This window comes from Pantherophis guttatus, chromosome 3 (assembly GCF_059756535.1).
Source record: "Pantherophis guttatus breed Tessera chromosome 3, ASM5975653v1, whole genome shotgun sequence".
Taxonomy (NCBI): Eukaryota; Metazoa; Chordata; class Lepidosauria; order Squamata; family Colubridae; genus Pantherophis; species Pantherophis guttatus.
In genome coordinates, this window is record NC_142065.1 from 193,042,751 (window position 1) to 193,070,225 (window position 27,475).

The 27,475-nt window shown below is 41.8% G+C and overlaps 1 protein-coding gene across 3 annotated transcripts in view; it reads right to left on the bottom strand.

Annotated features, from left to right (window-relative positions):
* Window positions 1-27,475, bottom strand: part of RSPO2 (R-spondin 2) — a 132,280-nt gene extending 104,805 nt beyond the window's left edge. The window contains exons 1-2 of one of the 3 annotated variants that reach the window (XM_060681868.2): window positions 27,402-27,475; window positions 26,144-26,489 (exon numbers count right to left, since the gene is read on the bottom strand). In XM_060681868.2, coding sequence (XP_060537851.1) covers window positions 26,144-26,237 — 94 coding nt within the window. In that variant the 5' untranslated portion in view covers window positions 26,238-26,489; window positions 27,402-27,475. Of the gene's footprint in view, window positions 1-26,143; window positions 26,490-26,984 lie in introns of all 3 variants that reach the window. The other 2 variants (XM_034422184.3, XM_087890851.1) reach the window with 2 other exon arrangements.

Sequence of the window (27,475 nt, forward strand, 5' to 3'; positions counted from 1 at the left end):
GATTTTTACAAATCTGTCCCTGTCAATGAATGGTCTCTACTGAATGCTTCATTGCTACATTACCAATTAGGTTGCCCTGAAATTGATTTGCAAATGTCTGTTGTACTACGGCAATTATTGTTGGTATGGAAGACAACCCCCCAATCTAGATCTGTTCATTGAGTCATGATAAGCAGCAGCAAGCAACACTGAATACTCAAACTTCGGGGTTTTTTTCTTTCAGACTCCAGAATAAAATGAACAACAGATGATCCTTGTCAACAATTTGCTAGTTGCCTACTACATTCTGACTACCACATTACAGAATGCACTCTCTATATCTGGATAGTATTAGAGTATCTAATGAAGAACATATTTGCATCCTGTATTTTTCCAACTCCAATGCGCTGCATTATACAATTAATGAGTCCCGAGTTCACATCAGGAGTCAAATTGTTCTAATAAAATATAAAGCCGTGCTTATCTGCTAAGAAGCTGCAAGGGACACAGTTCACATGGCAATGATACTCTAAAGTACATTTCTAAATCGGAGGAAAATTCAAACAAGATGACATTTGATATAGCACATTTCCTCCAGTACAAATTTGGCTCTGAAAGCTAAACAACCAGGGACAGGTTGGATAAGGATTCCAAGTATTAATTGTATTTTTCAAATGCACTTGGATTCTGGTCATGTAAAGCAGGGGTCTCCAACCTTGGCCACTTTAAGCCTGGAGGACTTCAACTCCCAGAATTCCCTAGCCAGCAAAGCAAAGCTGGCTGGGGAATTTTGGAAGTTGAAGTCCTCCAGGCTTAAAGTGGCCAAGGTTGGAGACCCCTGATGTAAAGACAATGTATGTATCACAATTTAAAGGCAAACTGACTGAAATTTAACACAACAGGCAAGAGGGAGTGATGTCCTACAGGGATTAGTGCCTCTTTGTCACTAAGCGTACACCAGCATACAGCTAGCTTATGCAGGCACTGCACTGCTAAAACGATAAGACGAGGTTTACTATGTTGCTGTTGGTTATATCTCTTAACCCACCAAATTGTTGTCTATGGAAATTCTCAATCAACAGAGAACTGAAGAAGTTTGTTGGATGACAAACGAAATGTTTTCAGAGAAAAACCAGGAAAGTTCAGTTGCCCTTTAAGTAGCAGCTTTGGGGCTGCCGATCTGTTGTTATTGCTTCTTGGTGCAGAATAGAGGAAAGCTCATTTGCTGTGATGGGCAGGGCAATCTCAACTGGCTTTTGAGGTAGACTAGCTAAGAAGCACCAATTACAAGAATTAACACTCTCTTTATTGTAACAGAATCTTGCAAGACTGAAAGTGCATTTCTCCTCCCCCACCTTTATAGTCCAAGAAACTAGGGAGGGTCCCTTCTGAGGCATTTGCCACGCTCCCATTCTTTTTGAAAGCTAAGTTCCCTCTTAATTGCCCAGGATGCAATTCCTCCGTCTCCTCCTCCTCCTCCTGTCTCTGAACAACATTCTCACAGAACTTTTCACCTGACATACTACTTTCCATCTCTATTCTGCTGCCATTATATCCAAAAAGAGTTTTAAGGCTGGAGTAACCAGAGGCTACTCCCTTTGTAATTGTCCATGCTGGTTACCCTCAGTATCATTTCCAATATCTCTGGAAAGTTCTTTAAACTTTGATAATAGACATATAGATGTCAATTGCTGGCTCTGGTTCATGTCTTTCTCCCTTCTGTTGCCCGCCTTTTGTCTCAAATTACCAGTCAACTGTATATGTTTTTTTTCGTTGATGTTCAATTTTTTTTAAAAAAAAAAAATCAAGCTACATTATTTGGTGGATGAACTGAGTGGTGTTGTGGTTTAGCTGTAGGGATTTATTGGAAATATGCTGGATGCAAATTAAACTGAAAATTAGACAGAATAATTTCCCAACACAAGAATTTTTAGCTCAGCACTCAGAAGCACCCCCAAATCACACAATATCTCAATTTGTTTGTCAAGGAACCACCACTCAAAGACCATATACAGTACATATATGACTTAAACGTCTTAAATGAGGAGCATTTATTTTCACACTTCCCAAAACGGCAGTGATATCAGGACTGGAAAATACTTGAAGATGGAAAAAAATACATCATTTGACATGAAAATGGAGGCACCGGTTGAAAACAATTGATGACAAATCAGCCATCCATAGACATGTGGACATCAACGGCATCTATAGACTATGCAAAAGAGACAATCAACCAGGAAGGATCAAAAAGACCCAAGCATCTCTCCACCAACAACCAGCACTTGGATCAACATAGATTAACTCAGTGGTGGGATTCAAATAAATTAACAACCGGTTCTCTGCCCTAATGACTGGCTGGGTGGGCGTGGCCATGGTGGGGGTGACCAGCAGGTGTGACAGGCAGCACTCAGCTTCCTGCACCAGTGGGGGCCACAGGGGGGGGCTGCGACACACTCTCCACACCCTGTTTTGGGCCTAGTAGGCCTCCCTGCAGCCTCCTGGGAGCAAAAACGGGCCATGGAGGGCCCATTTTCACCCTCCCTGGACTCCAAAGGTTCTCTGGAGGCAGGAAATAGGCCCATTTTCACCTCCATGAGCCTCTGGGTGGCCCGTTTTCCACCTCCCCGAGTTCCATGCACCCTCTACACTTACTTGGGATCCAAAACAGGCCATGTGGAGACTCCTGGGAGGGATGGGGCAGGGTGGGGCGGGGCCACCGGTCGTCAGAACTACCGGTCCACCAAACTGGACGTAAAATTAACATCTGGTTCTCCCGAACCAGTCCAAAATGGCTGAATCCCACCTCTGGATTAACTCCAAGATTAACATCAGGCCAACAATCAACTAAACAATACCCCAATCAAGTAACTTTCAAAGAAGCCAACAGCAAACAGCCCAACCAAAGAAGCTCTAATATCACTCCTACCAACACTGGCAGGCAAGCCACTAGAATATAAACTGACAGCAAACTGTACTCCTTAGTAACACTGATAATGTTACCTAGTTTGGGTAATGAAACATTTGCAAGAAAACTAGCAAGCTCAGAAAGCACCAAGAAGAACACCTCATGTTAACCCTGAGCTACAAATATTCTCCTTTATAAAATCAAACTTCATGGTGAGAAAATGTAATTTCCAAAATGGAGGCATATCAGCATGATTTGAATGATGCAGCAGCTCCAGGGAATCCTCTAATGAAGATAAAAGAAAGCAATGTGGTCTGTCATTACTGCGGTAGAAGAGAGCATATTAAAAGAAAATGCAAACTTTACGTAACTAAGACTCATAGTACAGAGAGATAATGAGATCAAATGCCCTAAAAGTCATCCCTTCACAATAATAAGGTACTGACAAAGAAACTGTATTTAGGTTAGCAAATAAATGCTTGCTGGAAATTGAACATGATTCTGAATTTGAAAAGAAAAACAAATTTGCACACAACAGTTGTGCAGATAGTCAGTACGTCTGAAACCAAGATGTTTCTTGATGAATCTTGCTAAGGGAAAGTTAATTTAGCAAATGGAATATCCATAGATGCATGCGGAAAAAGCAGTATTGAACCGAAATGCTTGATAAAGTTAATGAAAGCATGAATATAATATTTCAAGAAACATTTTATGTACCTGAGTTGGCTGGAAATTACGTAAGTCTATGTAATGTTATGGAACATAGTTACTTAAAAATGGACTTTGCCCTGGTACAAAAAAAAACAAAACCCTACCATACCAAGTTTTGTTAATTGGAAAGCACAGTTAATTTAATTTGCTGGAACTTACGCAACCTAAAGCAAACAGAGAAGATGGAATGCATAATGGGGGGTGGGGGTGGAGAGATTTGGTCACAGAGATGAATCTGACATTAAGAAAATAAGGATGAGGATTTAGCAATGTTTGTCTTTGCCAAAAACAAGAGGAGTCAAAATGTGTTATTTGAATTAAAAAAAAAAAAGCTTTCCCAGGGTTAAATACAAATAATTGTAATAATTCAGCCTGCTATTGGGTATTATTTAGATATTTGTGGTTCCATATCAGTCAAAAAAGGATGCAAAAGTATTCAGTAATGTTCATGGAATGTTTTTCAGAATATACTTGTACCTATTACTTAATTTGTAAGATTGAAGTATTTGATAATTCAGCCTTTATTTTGCTTACATAGAAAAATTAAGTTCTGATAATAAGGGATAATGTTACAACCAGAAATTTGAAAAATACTTGAACAATAAAGACATAAAACAGAAAAGAAATATTGTAGTCCTAAGCAAAGAGAATTAAAGCACGCAGTGCATATAAGGTATCTTCTGATTGATGCAAATTTAACACTGTTACTTATCTGCAAAACCGCTTATGAAGAAAAGTACAAACAATGCCCCAGTTATGTTATACAACTGCAGCAAACTCAATCTGTGACAACTAAGGTACCTGGATGCAAAATTTATGCATATATTCCTAAAGAAAAATGAATAAATTAAGTTGCAGAATGCAATTACGAAAGGTGGCCTATCAGATAGGAGAAAGAGGCTATAGGCTTCTGGACTTAAAACTGGAAGAGTAAACACACACAATGAAGAATAAAGGATAATCCCTGCAAATAAGAACAGCACCACTAAAAATGACACCCTCAGAAGGGAGTAACGAAACACAGTCTGAGGAACGTGAAATGAAATCTGATTCGGAAAGCACTGCAGACATGAGGTATTCCTCATTTAATGATAGTTTGCAGATGGTACTGAAAAAGTAACTTTGCAACCAGTTCTTGCATTAACGACTGTCACAGGCATATAAAACAAGAAGATCATACACACTGTCGTGGTCATGTGATTTTTCATTTGCGAACCATTTTTCATTTAATGATCAGGTTGCTAGTTCCAGTTGTGATTGTTAAACAAAGATTACTTGTAACCAGAGGTGGGTTTCAGCAAGTTCTGACCAGTACTGGAGAACAGGTAGTGGAAACTTTGAGTAGTTCGGAGAACCGGTAGTAAAAATTCTGACTGGCCCCACCCCCATCTATTCTCTGCCTCCCAAATCCCAGCTGATTAGAAGGAAATGTGGATTTTGCAGTAACCTTCCCCTGGATTGGGAAGGAAATGGAGATTTTACAGTATCCTTTCCCTGCCACACCCACCAAGCCATGCCATGCCCACTAAGCCACACCCACAGAACCAGTAGTAAAAAAATTTGAAACCCACCACTGTTGTACACAATGAAAGCTGTACCCAGGGCTAGAATTAAGACCTCAAAAATCTAATAGGGAAATCCCACTTGAAAGAATGTGGTGCACAGCTAGAGCAAGGGATGTGTCTGGCCCCAAACTTATGGGACTGAGTATAGGGACTGTCCAAAATGGAAGCAAAGATACAGAAGGAAGCTGCTTGGGAAGAAATGAAATCCTTGCCCAAAACCCAAGTATGTATTTTAACAGAACTACCCAAGGACAAGAACACCATGGGATGAATGTGGGTTTTCAAAACAATATATGATGTTCATCAACATGTACAATACCATAAAAGTTATTCGCAAAAGAACAAAATCAAACTATGGTGAGGATTATGACATTCTTGCAGCAGTAATTAAACATACAAGCATTAGAACACCACCAAGTCTCAAGTGCATTTAGAAAATTGCATGTGTAAAACACTCAGAAATGAAGACAGCGATTCAGTACAGCAATCTGAAAGATGAGGTTTGTCGCACTCGCCAGCGGGGTGGGAAGAGCCAGGGAAAAGAAAACTGGTGGGTAACTTGCAAAAATTCAAATGCGGGGTAACATAAGTAGCTAAAGCCTGGCCAGCTAAATTAAACCAAATGTTCCAAAATTGGGCTGTGACCAGAGAAATAGTGATCCATACTTATGTACAAAACAAAGACACACACCCATACATTCTCTATTGTGTAGATGATTTGATTCTCCAGAGGACAAACAAAACATTTTGAACTTAGTGAACAATAGGAGTAAAGAAGCAGAAGTAAAACATCTTGGGATATTAGCCACTATTTTGGAACTGAACATCAAAGGGCAAAAATGAAGGGTAATTGCTTCTCTGTAATTCGTTTTTGAAAAACAATAGACACAACTAAAGGTTTCTTTCAAATTAGGCCTCTGAAATGTAGCATGGACAAAATCCAGGACAAAAATCCTTCCTCCTTGAATTGCCAGGGACTATGGAACTCAGTCCTAGCCTTGACTATACATTTTTGACCACATCCAGTTGATCTCGTCAAATATTTTCCTTCCTCTCCTCCTCCACCTTTCCAGAGCGTGTTTAAGTAGCATGGCCTAATGTTATTTTATCCAAAGAGCCTCAGATTACAGCTGGCTGAAACACGGCTTAGGCTTCACTTACTGGCTGCTTGTAAGAGCTATTAAGAGGGAACATCCTGAGATCAGACCCATCATTGGATTCAAGTTGAGAAAATGGAAAACTGTGTTTTTGCTCCCCTGCTAATGTTTCAATAATTAGTCAAATAAAGATGGGTATTTGCTAGTCCCTTCTCTCTCCTGAAAATCTTTGATGGAAGGGAATTTGGAAAGGAATAACAAACGAGAGTGCCAAAATATCATTTTCAAGAGGCAGGGAAAGAAAGATCACTTATCATCATCATTATATTTGAAGAAAGTGGTCTGAGAAAAGAAAGAGTTCCTGGTATACAGATACATTTATTTTTGCTAGTACCGTTGCAGCTGTTCCAAAATAGAGCACCGAATTTCTGAAATGTTGATGTCCACTAGCTGCCGATTGGCTTCCAAGTACATGTCTCATTACCTTAAAACCTCTTGATGGCAACATGAGATAATCTTCCCAGCAGTTGTCCCAACATTGTGGAACATCATCTCATTAAATGCAGATCATTCTCTCTTTGGCTGTTTTTAGCCAGTGGTATACAAATTTATATTCTGGCAGCCACGTCCTGCTGTTTTATGGATAGATTATGGCAGATCTGCTGCCTTCCCGTCTGATTGTATTTTTACTGAAATTTAACATGCTAGTTTAAAAGTTTAAAACGACGCTATAGAGCACTGCACACCAGAACAACTAGACACAAGAACAGTTTTTTCCCGAATGCCATCATTCTGCTAAACAAATAATTCCCTCAACACTGTCAAACTATTTACTAAGTCTGTGCTACTATTAATCTTGTCATCATTCCTATCACCCATCTCCTTCCACTAATGACTGTACTCTTCTTCTTTTCTCTTCTCCTCTCCTCTCCTCTCTCCCCTCCCCTCCCCTCCCCTCCCCTCTATCCTATCCTATCCTATCCTATCCTATCCTATCCTATCCTATCCTATCCTATCCTATCCTATCCTATCCTAAAATCATTCTAAGCTGCTTTGAATAGAACAAAAGGGATCCCAAACTCCTGGTCCATGGACTGGGACAGGTCCATAGCATTCCAGAAACTGGGCAGCACAAACAAGTGAAGCCCTGTCCATGGGATGCAGGCAGCACACAAAACCACGTCCCCTCGGATCCACAGAAAAACCTCTCTCCACGGAACTGGTCCCTGGTGTCCAAAAGGTTGGAGGCCATTGTAGTACAATACTATAAAGGAAAAGGTTTTTAAAAATACATTGTTTAAATCATGTGTGTGTGGTTTTCTCCAAACTGAAAGCCACGCCCAGGATGAGTGGAATTGCTGTCTAAATATAGGTAAATGTAAAAGTGTCCACTCATGTCTGACTTTAGGGGGAGGTGTTCATGTCCGTTTCTTAGCCAAGGAAGCCAGCATTATCCAAAGTCCCTTGGTCATATAGCTAGCATGACTATATGCCAAGTCACATGGAACGCTGTTACCTTCCCACCAAAGTGGTACCTATTTATCTGCTTGCATTTGTGTGATTTCGATCTGCTAGGTGGGCAGGAACTAGGGCAAGTAACGGAAGCTCACCCCATTGCGCAGGGCTTGGGTTTTGAACCCAAGCTGTCAGCTTTCCAGTTGACAAGCTCAGCATCTTTTAACCATTGCAGCCCCCTCTCTGAAACATAACCAAAAGCTAAATTTGACTTCTGAATCAATTTCATTTATACTTAAATCTCATTAAAATAAACACAGTGAATCGCATTACTTATTGGCTATGTTAAACTTTACCTTACATTTAAAATGACAATTTGGCAGCAATGTTCTCCGAAGGGACGCACCCAAGGATTGTAGGATTTCACACTCTCAAGTTAGGCAGCTCAGCTTATTTAAAATAAAATAAGTGTTCTACTTCCATCATGGAACTAGAGGTGACCTATGTCATTCCCAGGTGTCCCTGGTAAAAATAAAGAGATGTCATCCCTTCTGAAGTAGGCAAGGACAAAACATAGCAGTGGCCAGTAATGTTGGAATGGACTTTGATGCAGTTAAGAGGTATTGTAACAATGTTTTGAAAAAGCTTTTCAAAACTTCTTTCTACATTAATTTATGGAATTAAACCATGGAAATGTCTGTGTTTCTTTTTCGTGCTTTCTCCTTTTGTAAGACTTAGTTATCTTTCCTCTATTAACTCATTTCGCTCCCTTTTCTCTAGTCAACCTGGCATTACATCATACGAAGATGGCAGCTCATCAAGGTAATGGAAAATTCTACAGTGGAATATTTAGATGAAGTTGCAATGCTCCCCACTACACCTCACTGTTGCCCAACAACAACAATTGGAGAGACTGAGGTGGCTGGGAGCAAGGAGTCATCTTCCTGGAGATTGTGGTCTAGCAAGTTCTGGAGGCAATACAGGGAGACAAGACTTGTGAGTTTATTTCAGATAGAACTAGTAGACAAGCATGAATATCCATGTCTGAATATCCTCCATTATTTACCAGGATCACTCTGACTCAGAGTAGCTCTCCTCAAGTATCAAACATTCAAAGTTACTCCTTCTACCACTAGAATCCAAATTACACTCCGCTTTGAATTCCTCTTCAATGTTTAGGTGAACTGGTGGGGTAGAATCAGTGCAACAGAAACAGGGAGGCAGTGCAATAAGTAACAGGGAGGCCGCTCCTACACATGGAGAGAAAGGCAGAACTCCAGATGTACTTTCATTGAGGTAGGTAATTGCAAAGCAGAGGCTATTGGCCTGGTCTGATCTAATCTGTTTACCTGCAGGGAAGCATCTGCTGTAGCTTTGTATGCAGCCTTGGCCAAGATGCTGTTGTTAGTTGCAAAGTTGTGTCCAACCCATCGCGACCCCACGAACAATGTTCCTCCAGGCCTTCCTGTCATCTACCATCCCCTGGAGTCCATTTAAGCTCATGCCTACTGCTTCAGTGACTCCATCGAGCCACTTCATTCTCTGTCGTCCTGTTCTTCTTTTGCCCTCAATCTTTCCCAGCATTAGGCTCTTCTACAGTGAGTCCTTCCTTCTCATTAGGTGGCCAAAGTATTTGAGTCTCATCTTCAGGATCTGGCCTTCTAAAGAGCAGTCAGGGTTGATCTCCTCCAGGACTGACTGGTTTGATTGCCTTGCAGTCCAAGATAACTGTTCTCAAAGGAACTGGGCCACCTATATTTCCTGCAGAAAATTAGACTTTTGAGGAACTTTACAGGTAGGACTTTTAGAAGGCAAACAGCAGGGATTATAGGCTTAAACTGCCTGAAATGGAGACATTCTGATCTAGGAATACAGAGCAATTGTTAAACACAAATCCTGCAAATGACAACAGGCCAATTGTCCTGCGGATAGGAAACACAGCAAACCAAATATCCAGCATAGTCTTCTCTGATTACTCATCCTATTCCAGGTAATGAGGCCATGGAAAATTAATACAATTCTCAAGCAAGCAGAAGAGGACTCTCTGAACATTGACGTAAACGGACAGCCACAATCCAAAAATGAGGTGATTGACTAACTCTTAATATCAAGAAACGTGATGTAGACAGAATTTTGTGTAGTCTCCAGAATAGATGGTAGCTCCATGAATGGAAAAAATGACCTATCCTGGTAAACAGATCCACTACCCTCAAATGGCCATGTATCCTTGCACATCTGGAATTTGGTAATAAAATCCAAGGGATCTGTGTCACATAAGCCTGGGGAGAGGGGAGCGGTTAAAGCAAATCAGCCAACTTAGCAATGGCAGCCTTGGTCTGATGACAGACGTGAATGATAGAATGACACATAATCTTTGACATCTGCTTTGAACCTTGGCCACCAGAACAGTCTGAATAAAAGATGCAATGTTTTGAACATTCACTTATATTCAATGGCCACTTGTTTATGTCCCTCATGGATAACTTGGAGCATCCATACTATAGTATGTTTGTTGAGCAAGAGGGTTTTCCTCAGAGGCATGAATAAGATGGTGATGCATCCATTCCTCAAGAGGTCTTTGCTGTGTCAAATTGTACTGGACAATTTTTATTCAGTCCCCAACTTTTTTTTTTCTAGGGAAGGCTGTTGAGAAGCTGATTAGTCTGCACTGTAGAGGATCCTGGAAGAAAGGATCCTGGTTTGGTTCTGCAACCCAACAAGACAGACACAGACTTCAGAGGATAATTAGAACTGCAGAAAAAACAATTGCTACCAACCTGCTTTCCATTGAGGACCTGTATACTGCACGAGTCAAAAAGAGGGCTGTGAAAATATTTACAGACCCCTCACATCCTGGACATAAACTGTTTCAAAATGATGCTATAGAGCACTGCACACCAAGACAACTAGACACAAGAACAGTTTTTTCCGGAATGCCATCACTCTGCTAAACAAATAATTCCCTCAACACTGTCAAACTAGTTATTAAGTCTGCATTACTATTAATCTTCTCATCGTTCCTATCACCCATCTCCTCCCACTTATGATTCTATGACTGTAACCTTGCTGGTTGCTGGTACCCTTACGATTTATATTGACCATTTCCTAATATGATTTGATTGCTTATTTGTTCCCTATGATTATCATTAAGTGTTGTACCTTACGATTCTTGACGAATGTATCTTTTCTTTTATGTGCACTGTGAGTAAATGCACCAAAGACAAATTCCTTGTGTGTCCAGGCACACTTGGCTAATAAAGAATTCTATTCTATTCTATTCTATTCTATTCTATTCTATTCTATTCTATTCTATTCTATTCTATTCTATTCTATGATAATCTGGACTATTTTAAATCAGGTTTCAGACATAATACTGAGATAGCATTTGTTGTGCTTGCTGGTGAACATTTGGTGTATCTGAGATAACATAGCCACCCCACCCCTCAACTAGCTAATGTATGCTAGGACTTTCCAAATTGTTCAATATGAAATAATAATGAGGTAAAATTTCATGTAGTTTCATAGTGAGCACAATCATTTTTCACTGAGGATTGTGCAAGTCAAATGTGCAAGAGGACTAGTTTTGTCTAGTAGTCAAGGCTAAAGAGTGGGAGATTATAAATTCTAGAGCCACTTTAGCTATGAAAGCCAGCTGGGTGACATTGGGCCAGTCACTCTTTCTCAGCCCAACTGACTTTAGGGTTGCTGTTGTGGAGACAATAGAAAGAGGAAGGTGTGTTGGGTATGTTCATTACCTTGAGTTATTTGAATTTGTATTATTTATATTCTCAGTTGGCAAGACACGTACGTCTGATAATTCTATATTAGTTTTGCCACGGCTTCAACCTGTTGTTGCTGCAAGATCTGAAAATCCAGAAGAATCTCCAAATTGCAATTCTGCTTTTCTGAGTTGACATAATCTCTGTACTGTTTTGACTTCAGTTGTAAAGTTCAATATATTCATTTGTATTGCTTGGGTTAAATCTCAAATCGTTTTGTTCCATCCAGACCCTTACAGACTTCAGATATTAGGATAAATCTTTTACTATCAATCTTGATTGCTCTGGGGTAGAGACGTATACTGTAACTGAGTATCAACTGAATTCAGCCATTATGGTTTGTAAAGTACGATTTCTGGCTTAATATATTGGTCAATCCCCTGGTTGGGGTTTATTCTATAAATCAAGTGAAACAAACTATAACTTAGTATATATAAAAACCACAATGTGACAGAGACAGATTATTATTCCACGTGCACTTGATTCAGGATAAGCTCCATCAACTGAATGGACAAGGTGTATTAAAAGTCTCCCATAGGGACCCAAAGGTGCTTTTTCAAAAGGCAACTGGTTTTCACTTCTCATCCAAGAAGCTTCTGCAGAACTGAAGAAACTTTTCTTTGATGAGAATGAAACATCTTCAAGCAAAAACAAAGAAATTCCAGTTGCCTTTTGAAAAAGCACCTTTGGGACAACTGTGACCAGGAAGACTGAAAATCTCCAGACATTCACAGATAGGAAATTTCTCATGGACTGCACGAAATGTTTGAATGTTGCCATTATCTTCTAAACACTTTCTTACTTATTTAAAGCATAATCTTTGAACATACCTAGGTATGGTACATTTTTCTCTAAAAATAGTCAGAATTATAAATATTAATTAAACATATTTGGTTGGCCTATGGGGCCTGACTTTTGGTACACCCTTTTACATGATTATTATAAACTAGCTGTACCCGGCCATGTGTTGCTGTGGCCCAATCTGGTACTTCCGCTGGGCTAAAACAGCAAGGCTGAAGTTCCAAACTCTCCACAAACATCTTCCCCCCCCCTCTGTATCTCTCTCTGTCTCTCTCTCTCCCACCCTCTCTCTGTATCTCTGTATGTGTCTCTCTCCCCCCCCCCCCCGTTTCTCTTTACTTCTCTATGTCTCTCTCGCCCTCTCTCTCTGTTTATCTCTGTCTCTGGCCCGGCCTCTTCTGCATCCCCTTACCTTTTCAGGACAGGCCTTCGCAGCTCTCCACACCACAGGAGAAACTCGGTGGGCCCCTCCGTCCTCCCTACACGGATGTTCTCTGGGGGCTCGATGGGGAGACGCATAGCATGGAAGGGAAGGAAAGGGAGGGAGGGAGGCGATGCGACAGGGGTCTGAGGCTGGTTTGGGGCTTCCCGCCTGAAGGAAGAAAGCGGCAAAGCCAGGAGCCCCACTGGACCCCTGCTGCACAGTTCTCTTGCCTGCCAAGGGTTGGGGAATGATTAAATCCCCCACTATTCCAGGCAAAACGAAGGAAGGCCAGCCATCCTCTCTCCTGCCCGTTTCTGCCCCCAGAAGCCTCCCCAGAGCCTCTTTTCTGCCAGAGGCTGAAATTTTCATGTAGGCTCCGTGAACTGCCAGAGCGCCCACTGGGAATCAAAGGCAGCGCTGGTCAAAGGCGACCCCGAGGCTCCAGTTGCCTCCATCTCCTGCTTACCGACTGGATTCGCATAGCGCCGGTTAGCGGCTGGTCTTTCTGACCTCGGGGCCCGTGGTAGCGCTGGACCAGGCGCGATTCGGGCGAGTCTAGGGACAGAGGGTTCCCGCTCAGCAGACCCAGGCAGCCTCATTGCCAGGTGTTCTTTGGAGGGAGCCCCGAGAGCGGCTGGCAAGGGGGATGGGCAGCAGCGGCGGGTGAGGCTAGTTCACGGGGTGGCCGGGGGAGGGGGAGGTCAGAGCCAGGCTTGGGCGGGCCCCGCCCAGCCCTAGAAGCGCCGGCTGCGAGAGCTTCCTGGCGGGGAGCCGGCTGCCTACCTACCGAGCCTGGTGGCAGGATATGGCCCTCGGGCATCTCTGCCTTCCAAATGCGAACTTTCTTGGAAGCAATATGGAGAGTCTAAATATAAGGAGCCGAAATCTGTTGAGCGTAATCAGGGCTGGGAGGCTGCCATGTTGGTTTTACGTCCAGCAGATGGTGCTGTTTTTCAATGTTTTTCAATGTTTTCCAATGTTTTTCATGCTTTTACCTGTCACAGGTGTGACATGTATATAATATAGGTATATAAAAACACGCCCATAGTCGAATGCAATGTTGTGTCAAAATTTGAAAGCAATCGGTGAAGAACTTTCGGAGATATGCGGTTATGTACAAACGAACATTTACATTTTTATTTATATAGATTCATTGACACATCACAAGGGAGGCTATACCACCATACATTACTTAATTTGGCTTTCAGTGACTAGATATGCACTAGCAAAGGTAAAAGTTCCCCTCACACATATGTGCTAGTCATTTCCGACTCCGCTCATCTCCGTTTCAAAGCCGAAGAGCCAGAGCTGCCCGAAGATGTCTCCATGGTCATGTGGCCGGCATGACTAAATGCCAAAGGTGCATAGAAGGCTGTTATCTTTCCACCAAAGGTGGTCCCTATTTTTCTACTTGCATTTTTTACACGCTTTCGAACTGCTAGATTGGCAGAAGCTGGGACAAGTAACAGGAGCTCACCCCGTTATGCAGCACTAGGCATTTGAACCATTGAACTGCCAACCTTTCAATTGACAAGCTCAGTCTTTTAGTCACTGAGCCACCGCATCCCTTCTATGCACTAGTACTTAACTGTTATTGGTTTAAACCAGTTTGCTGAAGAAGCCACAACAGTCTACTTCACGTACAATGGCAAACTCGTTTTTCCCAATTTGAGCAGACTTCTCATATAGGAGTCTCAACTCCCCAACAACAATCATTGAGAAACCCTATGTTAAGTTATAAAGCATTGTCCATAAACCACAAGAGCTGAGTTTACACTGTCAAAACTAAATAGAAATTAAGCCAGGGTTTTAAAACTGTGATTTAGTGAATAAACTGCAATGGGATAATTCATGGGTAATGCTAAACCACAGAACATGACTTATGAACTATAACGGTTGGGTTTGCACATCTGAGCTAAGTCAAAATTAAGCAAACCATATTATGGTTTAGAAGCACATATAAATCTGCCCAGTATTTCTGGATTCAAATCTGCAGCCCAAGAGATCACTTTCAATGATAGCTCTTCAAAGAGTAGTTTTCTGCCTCAGCAAGGAACTCATTGCTATCACACCTTTGATATGGTTTATCTATAGATACAGAAACCAAGTCTACTATTGTTTTGATTTCATGTCACAGGAGGGTTAAGAAGCAGCAGTTTAAAGCTCTTGAAAGTACTGGTTGAACGGCAGCCAGATGTGTCAATCAGAAGGCTGCAAATTCCCCAAGACCACAAAATGATCCAGGCAACCCTCATCCAATAATGCATTAGGAGTTCATAAAGACATCAGTGCATTAACCAATTTGGAAAGCAAGCATTGAAAAGTGCTATCAAAATAGAGTAGAGTCAGGGGATGGCTTTTCTTCATAATTGGTCTGCTGGCTTTCAACCCATATAGATCTTGAAATCCTTGCACTAGTTTGGGGGAAGAAGAGCTACATTTTCTGGCCAACACTCCCACCTGCAACGCTAGTAATATTGAGCTAAAACCCTGGTGTGGTAATGACCTTATACATGACACCTACAGGAACGGAGGACAGGGTCTTCGGCAACTAATGGAAGTCAAACAAAAATGAAACTCTCGCATAAGCACTTAACACACTCCCCGTGGCCACAATCTTCCTTATTCAAAAGGAATAAATCCTATCAGCAAAACTTCCCAACTTTAACTGAAGCTTTTTTCTTTTCAGGTTCGGCCTGTTTTCTTTGATGGTGTGATCAGGTGTTACACTGGGAGTGGGAGGTTACAGGGATTCATTGCTTCCTGTGAAATCTCTCTTAATCACTCCATTGTCACCTTCTTTTCCAGAAAGAGGGAACTTTAGCCTAAAAATGAACTAAAGCCAATTCTCAATTTATGACCATTTGTTCAACAATCATTTGAAGTTGTAATAGTGCTGAAAAAAAGCCACTTATGACCGGCACCTCACACATTTGAGCAATGCACTGACCCACAGGCACATGATCACAATTCAGACACTTGACAACCAGCGTATGGTTGCAGCATCCTGGTGTCATCCGATTACCATTTGTGACCTTCATGGCAAAAAAGAAAAGGGTCCTAAAACAAGATGCAGTCATGGGATGACTCACCTAACATTGCTTAGCAATGAAAATCCCAATCCCAATCCCAATCCCAAATTGTGGTCTTAAATTTTCCTTGTTATCTTCTGGGAAGAGGCTTCGTGGTATCTGAAGCAGAACATTCAGATTCGGTCACAGTTTTGTTCCATACAGCATCAACCTTGCGAAATCTCAAGCTTCCTTTTTCCAGCATGTATTCAAGATGGACAGTTCATACGTATTTCTAGGTATGGGTGTAGGTATATACATATGTATGTACATAGCATGTCTACTGTGTTTCCCTGAAAATAAGACCAGGTCTTATATTAATTTTTGCTCCAAAAGACACAAAAGCTTATTTTCTGGTTAGATCTTATTTTGGGGGAAATACAGTACTAAATGCATCCATCTGGCTGACAATCTTAACTGGGACTTATTTTGGGGGTAGGGCTTATATAACAAGCTTCCTGAAAAATCATGCTAGGACTTATTTTCCGGTTGGGTCTTATTTTTGGGGAAACAGGGTATATGTGGGTATGTATGTATACACTTTTGAAAACAGGTAATAGAATTTCATTTTAATGTGTGGCAATGTGGCCACAGTAAAAGAATGACAATAAAGGACAATCTATCTAAGTCAAGGACTACCTGAAGGTAAATCGTAATCTCATAGGGTTGGAAATGACCTTGAAGACCTTGTAGTCCAATGCATTGCCCAGGTCAGGAATCCTCCGGCCATCCCAGTCAAATGGCTGTCCAGTGTTTGTTTGAAAATCTCTAGTGACTGAGCACTCCAAGAGCTTTTTCCACTGCTTAAAAAGGTCTAGAAATCCCTCATTTTAAGTTTGAATCTCCCTCTATAAAACCTACCAATCCCTTTATGAAACACAAACTCACATTTCTATTCCTAAAGGCGAAAAAAAACTATTTATATTTTTTAATTATTTTATCGTTTTGAACTATAAATAGTTCAAAAGACCTTTCGGAAAGGCATAATGAAAGCAAGCAAGGATGAAAGCTGTCCCTTGAAGGAAGAGATTCTCGCTTCTCAATCAAAACAGGCAGAATGCCTCCTCGTCATTAAAATTGCATTGGGCTCCATCAAAAGAGGCAATAACTTAGTCCAACTTGGCAGGAGATATTCAAACCGGACCTCTTCAGAGCATCAATTATGCTTTGCTTGTTCACTATAAAGAGTCTGATGTTGTTGCAATTGTGTTTAACAACAAAAAGAGGTGAGTGTTAGGCAGTGGTGGGATTCAAATTTTTTTACTACCGGTTCTGTGGGCATGGCTTGGTGGGCATGGCAAGGGAAGGATACTGTAAAATCTCCATTCCCTCCCCACCCCAGGGGAAGGTTACTGCAAAATCCCCATTTCCTCCCGATCAGCTGGGACTCGGGAGGCAGAGAATAGATGGGGGTGGGGCCAATCAGAGGTGGTATTTACCGGTTCTCTGAACTACTCAAAATTTCTGCTACTGGTTCTCCAGAACTAGTCAGAACCTGCTGAAACCCACCTCTGTGTAAAACCATCCCTTTTCTCTCCCCACCACCATCACTGGCAGTCAGTTGGGAAACTAACTAAGTCCAGGCCAGGTCCTATTCTTAGCAGAATCACTGGAAAAAATAGGCTATTTTGTTAGTGGGAACTTTTTGAAATATTACAGTATAGAGCCAGCTTTTGATTTCGTGGGGAAAAGCAAAGGAAGAAGATATATTCTTAATGGTAAAGAAATTCCATGGTATTTTAGTTTATGCATATAGTGTACCATTAAATAAAAGTTAGAACCTGCTAAATACCAACTCTGGTGTTAGGTTGTAATGGTGGCAGTAGGATAAATGGAGCATTGGAATAGATTAGCAGTAAATATCAGTATGCTTAAAAACCATGCAGACAAACCTAGAGAGTTAGGAATCTGAATCTATTGGTACTTCTGTCTTATATCTTAATCTAATGTCTGGTGATTATATGCATATGAACAGGAATAATCGTTATTAAGGCTGATTTTCAGGTAAGTAAGCATAGAATAGCATCTATAATCAATGTGGCTGTTTTTCCATCTCTACAAGCCAAACAGACCAGTCAAAATTCACTTCCAGCACCAAAATGTCTCCCTCTATAGTCCTTGTATTCCATTTTGTATTTTAAAAGCCAAACCACAGAGCTCTTGTGTTGACACATTAAATGAGTGTGGCTTCTAATTGCCACACTATATTTTTTTTTAACAGAAAAACCAATTTCAGTGCTGTAAGGATGCCAAACTTATTTGTCAGTTTTGAAGGATTCAGCAAAATCCTAGAAGTTTTGTTCCATAGTTGTTGGATGCAGCTGGCCATGACACCATCTTCCATGTACTATTCCTCTTATTTTATTTTATTTTATTTTTTCCTTTGCTGGAAACAGGTTTTTATTTAATCACCAGCCCATTTATAAAACTAATTTTGAGGGAGAAATTGCCCAGCCTGCTTCAGTGGTATGTATTGGTATATGTAAAATCTCTGGAGAAATCAAGAAATGTTAGTTAAAAGAAACTCCATGCATGATCCAAAATCCACAGAGCCAAAACTTACATTAGGGCCAATTGACATTTTACAAAATAGCTGAAACCTTTTGGTTTCCAAAAATCTTTCAACAGGCAAGATGGTGAGAAAAAATTGGAGCACGGTTCACCGATCAGCCACTTTTCCCCTCACTTCTTCCTCCCCAACCCTTTATTTTTCCTGGCTTCTAACCACCAAGACTGAAGAAGAGTCCTTCGAAATGCAAAAGTTTTCAACTGAAGTTAGCCCTGTAATCATATTCTTTCTATATAACTTTAAATGTTTTATTTTGGTGTTTCATGGCAAGCGTGTTTCCTATTGTTTTGGTTAAAACTATATGTTGAATCAAAACATGACATATTGAAGCAGCCTTCTTCCATTAGTCATTATTTATTTATGAAAATTTATATGACACCCATATCATTCTCAGTGAATCCGAGCATAAAAGCGTAATAGAAAAACAATTTGAAAAGCGATAATCTTCCACTTTCCTGGAGACAACAATTAAATGAGCCACTTGATGGGTTCTGGAGCCACCCTGGGCTCTCCAGGCCTGTTGGTAAAACCATGTCTTCAGGACCTTGGGAAAGAATGTCAAAGTGAGGGGCAATCTTCGCTCAATGAGGATGATGTTCCACAGGGAAAGAGCCACCATGGAGAAGGCCTTTCTTTTTGGTTCCTCTAGATCAGGGGTGTCAAACTCGCAGCCCGTGGGCTGGATGCGTCACACACTGGCCACGCCCATACCCAGTTTAGTGAAGGGGAAAACAGTCATGATACATCACGTGATGCCGCTGTGATGATGCGTGTTTGATATCCCTGCTCTAGATGGACCTCCTTAGGACCATCCTGTCTTTGTTTGTTACAAAGTTGTTTGTCCCCCTTTCCTCTAGGAGTCAGGTAAAGATAAAGATTCCCCTTGCACATATGTGCTAGTCATTCCCAACTCTAGGGGGCGGTGCTCATCTCCGTTTCAAAACCGAAGAGCCAGCGCTGTCCGAAGACGTCTCCATGGTCATGTGGCTGGCATGACTAAACGCCAAAGGCGCATGGAACTCTGTTACCTTCCCACCAAAGGTGGTCCCTATTTTTCTACTTGCATTTTTACGTGCTTTCAAACTGCTAGGTTGGCAGAAGCTGGGACAAGTAACAGGAGCTCACCCCGTTATGCAGCACTAGGGATTCAAACCGCTGAACTGCCACCCTTTCGATTGACAAACTCAACCACTGAGCCACCGGGTCCCTTAGGAACCAGGTAGTGATATATTTTCCCCACAACGAGTCTGTGAATTGTGCTGGGTTAAAAGAGTATGTTTGGCCTGAATTTATCCTATGAGCTTCCACACCTGAAGATCTCTACAATTCTAGTCCATGCCTTAACAAACTAGAACTGCACATCGCCCAAAACCAAAGAGCTGATGATGATTCTAAAAATAGTGTAATGCGTAAAAAATCTAGGGGGACCCATATTTTGCTAATGCAAGGGTCCCCCCAAGTTCTTCATCTCATCCACCTATTCATGAAGTTGCAGATTGTAAATAATGTAATACTACTTTCACTACTTTCAATACTAACAACAACAACAAATGGCAAGTGAATAGAGAACAACAGATAGTTCCATCAATCCTTGGCCAATTTGGATAAAACTACCGTAATGTATGGAAAAGTGTCTTACCTTAAAAAAAAAAAAGGTGCTTTTCAAAGGAGAGGAGAACACTTAACCTTTGGTTCTCGTGCTGTTTTTCTACAAATTAAAAATATGTTTGAAATCCTGTTCAGAAGAAAAACTATGATGGGATTAGCAAGTTTTAAAATAGCAGTGAGAAAATAGTGCTTTCCCCATTTAAGGATTTTCTATCATAAATTTCACCTTCCCAAAATAACTTCCTTCTATTCAGACTTGAACTAGGAATCTTTGGTTGTGATGCAGCCAGCCAAGCATAAAAACGTAACATGGACGTGAACCCTCCATATAAACTATATCTTAACACGTACAAGTTCAATAAAGTCCCCCCAATATATGGCTGAGAGCACAAACAAAAGGGATTGTTTGCAGAAACTGTAAATCATGAAGCTACCATTAACAATTCAGAATATTTTTTTAAAAAAAGCACTTGCCTTGTATATACATACCAGTTCATTCATATTCCAGCATTTTATGTTTTTAAATAAACAGATGCTTTTAAAAAGCCTTACTTCAAAAAGAAATGATGTACTTGTCCTTCTGAATTGGGAGAGACATCTCCAAGGAGCTACTCTATGCCAGGAAGGCTATTTCATTTAGAAAAGGTCATTATGGACTATCTGAATATCTACCTAAGACCCAGTGTTATGCCAGGGTAGATCTAACTCCCAATACCCACTACGCACACCCTTCTTTGAAGATGGGGCATCTGTATGTATGCATGTACATGTAAAGGATCTTTTTTTTTCACAGGAACTTTACTCCTTCATTTTAGCATTTGCGCACAATTCCAGTTATATGCTCAAATTAGCCCTGAACATCCTCAAGCGCATTTCTTTAAATTAACTAACGCATCACATTTTAACATAATTCAATGTAACAAATGCCCGGACTGACACTATAAAGAGACAGCAGATAAGTCAATTGTCAACACCAATTCTATTTGGCCAACAGCTAAACGTCCAACAAGGAGCTAAGTTGGATACAATTGCTTTTAGACTAGCTTTTCATCCCAGAAGCACAACTGCTCATCTAAGATCAACCAGGGAACATGGCATCAATTAAAACCAGCTTATGGAGATTTTTTTTTCAAGTGAGATGGGAGGAAGGAGGGGGATAATTTGTACAACATGGGTTAGATGTCTATTCATTTCAGTTTTCTTGAAACACGGTTCTTAAACCTGCTTGTAAAATGCAGAATTTTTTGCTATCGCCCCTTACTGTCTAGCCTGAGGTCTACAATAGCTCCACATTTAATTAAAGATACAGCATATGGATTTCTTTTTAAGAACAGCTCTTTAAAAAAAATGTATAATTGCTGTCATTTGCAATAAAATAAAATATTGAATAACTTTAGCTTGGAATTGGGATTGGGGAGATGGAAAGAAAGAAAAGCATTGCTAAAGGGTGGGGGGGAAACCTACATAATTTACATCTCATTGGCTATGCTAGAGATGATGGAAGTCACACTCCAATAAACCTTGCGGACATCAAGTTTGGGATATTTGTATTAAATAAAACAGCAACCTGGTTTGAAAATTTTACTGTCCAGCTTTGAAAATATCCTAACAAAGAAAAATATTGTTGGACTATATGTATTTTCATCAAGATTTCCTTGATGAAGTAAGAAGTTGAATATATAGTCTCTACAAACCTTTCCCAAGACCAACTGAAATAAAAAGTAGAGCAACAATATGATCCACACAGAATTGCAGTCCTAATGTTCAGCCAGTTCCACCAGCTGCAGTTTTTCGTTGACATATCAATGGCATTGTGCCGTAAGATTAGCTTGCTTCTATGAATATCTGTTTTAAACTGAACTCTTAACTCATCCCACTGTTGAGTAATGCAGTTCTAGCAAAACAGCGTTTAAGTCATCTTATGTCATTTCTAGTGTCCCAGTATGCTGCTAAGGAAGATTTATTTGAACAAATGCAAGCCTTGTTCAAGTCATCTAAACAGAAGTAGTAACAACAGTTTCACCACAACTTCACATATAAGGTCCCAGAAACTAACCAGACACATTTTTTTCTACTTCATACTAATGTAGCATCCAATAATCAAGAATAGCTTGAACTAAGAAGATCATAAACTCCTCTTTGTGGCGATCTTTACTAGGAGCCTCATCTAAACTAGCCCATGGCTTTGTAACCATGATAGCTACAAAGCACTTGGACCCATGCTCAAAACTTGGCAGAAAACAACTGAATTAATAAAGAATTGACCACGATTTAAAACAGACTTTCACGGCATCGGCTCTCAAATTTAATCAAAGTCAAAAAACAAAATTGTCATTACATCAAAGGCCTGATCAACTCATAACATTATCGGGCTCAAAATTTATCAAGGAAAATAAGCGAATGGCTTTCAATATATTTATTATATACTGTTGTGAGAGCAACATTCATATCTCATAGGTACTACCATTTTTCTTTCAATGACGTTTAGAAGAAAATAATTTAACAACCATTTGGCTCCGTTTTTACATGATAAATTAATCCAACAATCATTGGAATACATGATTTCTATTTCCACTGACACACAAAACAAAAATGTCAAGTGCCCAGCTGAAGTTAAAGTTTGGTGTATGAGTGCTATGTCCTCTAGAACAGCGGTCACCAACTGGTGGTCCATAGACCACTGGTGGTCCGTGAGAAAATTTTAGTGGTCACAGAAAAATTATTTGCCTTTTTTATATTGCACTAAATTAATGATCTGCAGGATTTAAAATTATGAATTTAGTGGTCCCTGAGGTCCAAAAGGCCTGCTCTAGAATATTGCAAAAGAACAAATTTCTCTTCATCAGTCTTCCGCAGGGAGGACCATTCAAACAGTCTTATATCAACAACAACAAATAATCTCATCAATTGGACAACTCATAGAAAGGGATGCGATACCATGGCTTTCTCTTCTTAGAAATATAACCCTATAATCTTGTATGTGTTTAAGCAGAAATAAGTCTACTGAATTGTCTGAAACCTGATTCCACAAAAATATAAATGTAGTAGACTCCCCTTTCTGATGTATTTCAAGTATAGAGTACTTTCAGTTCCTTCTGCTGAGTCAATCTGAAAATTATGGGGTTAGAATTCCAATGTAGCAGCTCTCTTAAGGAAAAAAAAATGCAAGACATTGCAGTCTATATGGCTATTACTGCAGGTCTTCAAAGGCAGCTGATAAATAACCCACATGAATGTCCTGGGACAGAAGGACTTTGTTAAGCATCCATCATATCCCATCATAAAGTCGTCTGCACTATTATGAATACTGTGAATGATTTAAAGGGCACAGCAAGCTTTAAGAAACCCATACTTTCTGTTTCACATTTTGCAATGTACCCGCTGAGATTTCTTTCTTGTGAAAAGATGTAGGTTTCCTACGCTAAGAGAAGCTTACACATCTGTCCCTGAAGAAACCCAAACCCATAAGCAATTCAACACTTGCTTTCCTCTCCTAAGCCATACCAGTTCAGAGTCTAAAAAGCAAGAAACAAAAGCAATGTTTAGTCAAAGATACTTTGACATGATATACTACAATCTGCCTTTTTTATAAGTAAAAAAAAGCCCTCCCTCATCATGAAAAGAAATTTCTGGTTTTTTTAACCAATGTTTTAAGGTATTTGAGAACTCTTTCCCAAGAGATCTTGATGGTGTTTTTGAGCCTATCTGGTACGTGGAACTTGGTAGATGGGGGCTACTGAAGCTTTTCTGTTGCACATCACTTGAAATCTCCCTGGCTGTTTATGTATATTTCCTCCCCTCCCAACCCCCGGGAGTTGAACTGAAGTGCAAGAACTGACAGGGAAGCTGCAGGGCATCAGTGAGAGACTTGTACCACACAAACAGGCTATTCACACATGTGCTTGGACCAACTTATAATTCATTCAGTGCAAAAACACCACCTACTCCATGAAAAATATCCTTTTCTCTTTTAGAATGAGATTTTGATACTAAATTCTCTTTCAGGAAATAGAAAGGGGAAGTGGAATTTTATTTCTGCAGTGATCTAATGTCATTGCTGTTTTTAACATCCACTGGCACGTGGTCATCTATGCTTATTCAAAACTACTTCCAGACAACTACACGGATGAAGATGAAAGGAACTGTTACTGAGAAGTTGCCTGTCAGTTTTATTGTCTGCCTATTACTGTGACATAAAGGACTTATTTGAATTATTAGTAGATATTCCCTTCACTCCAGTTGGTTTATTAAAACAAGCCTAATAGTTTGGAGAAGTGGGTCAAACCCTAGGATGCAGTATAAGGAGGTAGGAAATGATAAAGTAATAAACTTCTGGCTAACCAGTCCTGAAGGAAAAGTGACATAATGGATAGCAAAGCATTGCTTTCTTCAGCAATTAAAAAAACCCAGCAGCAGAACAACAGAACAGTGAATTCAACCTGGATTTAGCAAATGAAGATGTTAATTACTAGTTTATAGATAGGATCAACAGTACATTTTGTATCCAACTAGCTGGCTGGTTTGACTGGAGTCTTCAAAGTTTAATAGGGAATTGTACATACAATAGAGAAGCAAAGTGCAAAAATTCAGTTGCAACATTCAGTTCTACCATCCACAGGGGATTTGCTTTCTTTCTTTGTTCAGGATTTTGACTCTCAAGTCAAATATTAATTTGACCATCTTCTGCTTGGACAACCCAGAAGCAAACTATCATTAGGACCTTTTTTTAAAAAAAAGAAGATCCTGGGTCTGCTTTTAATAGCACAATTAAGACAAAATGATGCTCAGTACTGCGAATACACTCTCAAAATATCACAAGTTAGCTCTTCATGGAAAAAATACCCTATAATAGTATTTTCATAGCTGAAGCCTTCTATTTCTTACAGGTGTACACAGACACAGAACATTTTACATTTTAACCCAGGATTCTCACCGACTTTGTCCTTTGTCAGATCTTCCAACAGAATGTGGGAATAGACAACTAAGTACAGGTTGGGCAACATCATTATCAGCAGTGAGCTTCCATTGCCTCTGGGATCTGAAATCTGCACTTTCTTCATGGTTATGCAAACGTCATGCAAATTTATTTGGAATCCTCGTCACCCCATAATTCCACCGGTCCCACCAGCCTGAGAGATTATTCTACATTTTCTTTTTGTAACACACATCAAAAGGATCAAGAAGCATCAAACGGGAAGTGGGATGGGGGAGCAATTATTTTACATGTCCACAATTACAACAGGTCATATGCAGAGGTTGATGATTCTATTGCAACCATACACTAGCACTGATGATGTTACCCAGTTTGGGTAATGAAATGTCTCCAAGAAAACAGCCAAGCTCAGATAGCACCAAGGTCCCCTCGTTTCAATTGTGAGCTACAAATATTCTCCTTTATTGGCATACATCTTTACCTGAGATCTCAATTTTTGGGGGGGAGGGGGAACGAAGGGGGAGAGAGAGCAAACCTGTAAAGGCTCTATGGCACCTGCTTGGCTATTTGCTTAGCACATATTCTCTAGTAGTATTTGCTTCATTTGTGCAGGAGCAAACTGTATATGATTCAGCCTGAGCTGGAGATTAGGGCTGTGGTATTGAAATCAGATGGACCAAAAGCAATTAAGGACATTTAGAGAATACATTTTCTCAACAGACGGCGGTTGTTAACTTTTTCCGGGTGCATACAGTATCGTCTGTATCTTTTTGTGGCTGAGCCACAGAGAATCTTAAAACACCGTTAATAGTGGCCAAGCAGAATGTGTTGCACAAGGGTCTCCCTCTTTTGTGGTGTAAGCTTTCAAAAGGTGGGGGGGAGGAAGGGTCTCCTTCTCCAGGAAAGAGGCAAACTGAACTTCCAGGTGCCTTGTGCACTTCCCACCCAGCCCGTCCCAATTTTAAATCACATCAAAGCTTAAGAAGAAGAGCCCACCTATTCCAGTTAAAAGGATTCCCGCAGGGGAGATAAGCAGGAGGGAGGGAGGGAGGGAGGGAGGGAGGGAGGGAGGGAGGGAGGGAGGAAGGAAGGAAGGAAGGAAGGAAGGAAGGAAGGAAGGAAGATAGGTGGGAGGGAGAGAAGAGGAAGGAAGGAAGGAAGGAAGGAAGGAAGGAAGGAAGGAAGGAAGGGCTGTCCGTTGGGGGAAAGGTGGAGAAGGACAGAGATGGAGGAAGAGGTAGCTCACCTCTCTTGCCGCGTCTCAACCGGCCGCCTTGACAGTGACTGTAATCCATACAGTTTAGAACGATCAAAGCAAAGGAGAAGAGACGAAACTGCATCCTTCGATCGCCGGGAACCGGGGATTCACCAGGCAGAGAAAAAGCCGAGGTTCGGCCGCCTGTAGCGGCGCTGGGGGAGTCCCGCGGCCGCCCTCCTTCCCTTCCCTCGAGACGGCGAGGTGACAGGCGAAAAGGTGGACGGCGCCCTCCGGGGCAGAAGGCAACGGCTATTCCGGGGAGTCGCTCAGACTCGCACGCCGGCCGAGCTTCTTCGCCGAGCCCGGCCAACTCCGAGCATCTTCTCTAGGCGATCTGGAGGAGAGGTTGAAAAGACAACATTCAGACAGACTTGTTGCTTTAAGACGGCAACTCCAGGCTGGCTGGCCGGAGGATCAACCCCAGGAGTCAACCGGGGTTGACTTCCGAGGAGGCAAGCGCGCTTTAGGATGGAGCCCCTCTCCAATTCGGCAGAGGCGTCCTTTAGACGCTCGGAGCCTCCACCGGGCTGCTAAGAAGCCCCGCGGAGTTAGACCCCAGGTAGGGCGAACTAGAGTCGGCGGCGCCGTCTAGTTTCGGTCCGCTAGATCGGGCCGAGCCGGAGGCAGGGACCGCGCGCGCGCTACCGAACCCCGAGGAAGCCGCCTGAGCTTCCAAAAAAGCAGCGGTTAATCCCCTGCACGTGGCCTCGGTACAAGCCCCTGCCGGCTTAAATTAAGGTTTACTCTCCGCTAAGATAAAGCGGGGTTCGAATAACCGCCGCCGCCGCCGCTCGCCCCGTCCGAGAAGCGCTGCTGGAAAGGAGCGGACCTGCCAAAGCTGCCCTCACAGCCCGAAGGAGCCTGGATGGAGCCTCCGGGCTTGGAACTGTCTCTCTCCCTAACCGGCCAGGTGGCGTCTTCCTCCCCGTCCACTTAGCCCCGCGGGGCGACGGCGGGCTGGAAGCAGCACCAGCCGCCTCAGGTCAAGCCAGCGCTCCGCTGAGGCGAACCGACCCGGCTCGGGGAACCACGTGGGGTCGTGGGGCGGGAAAGAGGGGAGGCCGTCGCCGTCGCCGTCGCCGCCTCCTCCGCAGCCACCCGGTGCCGAGGCGGGTCGGGCTTCGCGGTCAGCCCCTGCGCCCTTTCGGAGGCAGGGAGCCGGGGTCGAGGTGAGGAGCGGCTGCCGTGGGCGAGGGCGAATTGCGCCCTTTCTCTTTATAGGAACTCGGCGAGGAGCGCCACTCACGCGGGGCTGTTGCTGCTGGGCGAAAAGTAGGCGGGGCTGTGCTCTACCGCATCTCTCCCCGCGGGGAGGCCGCT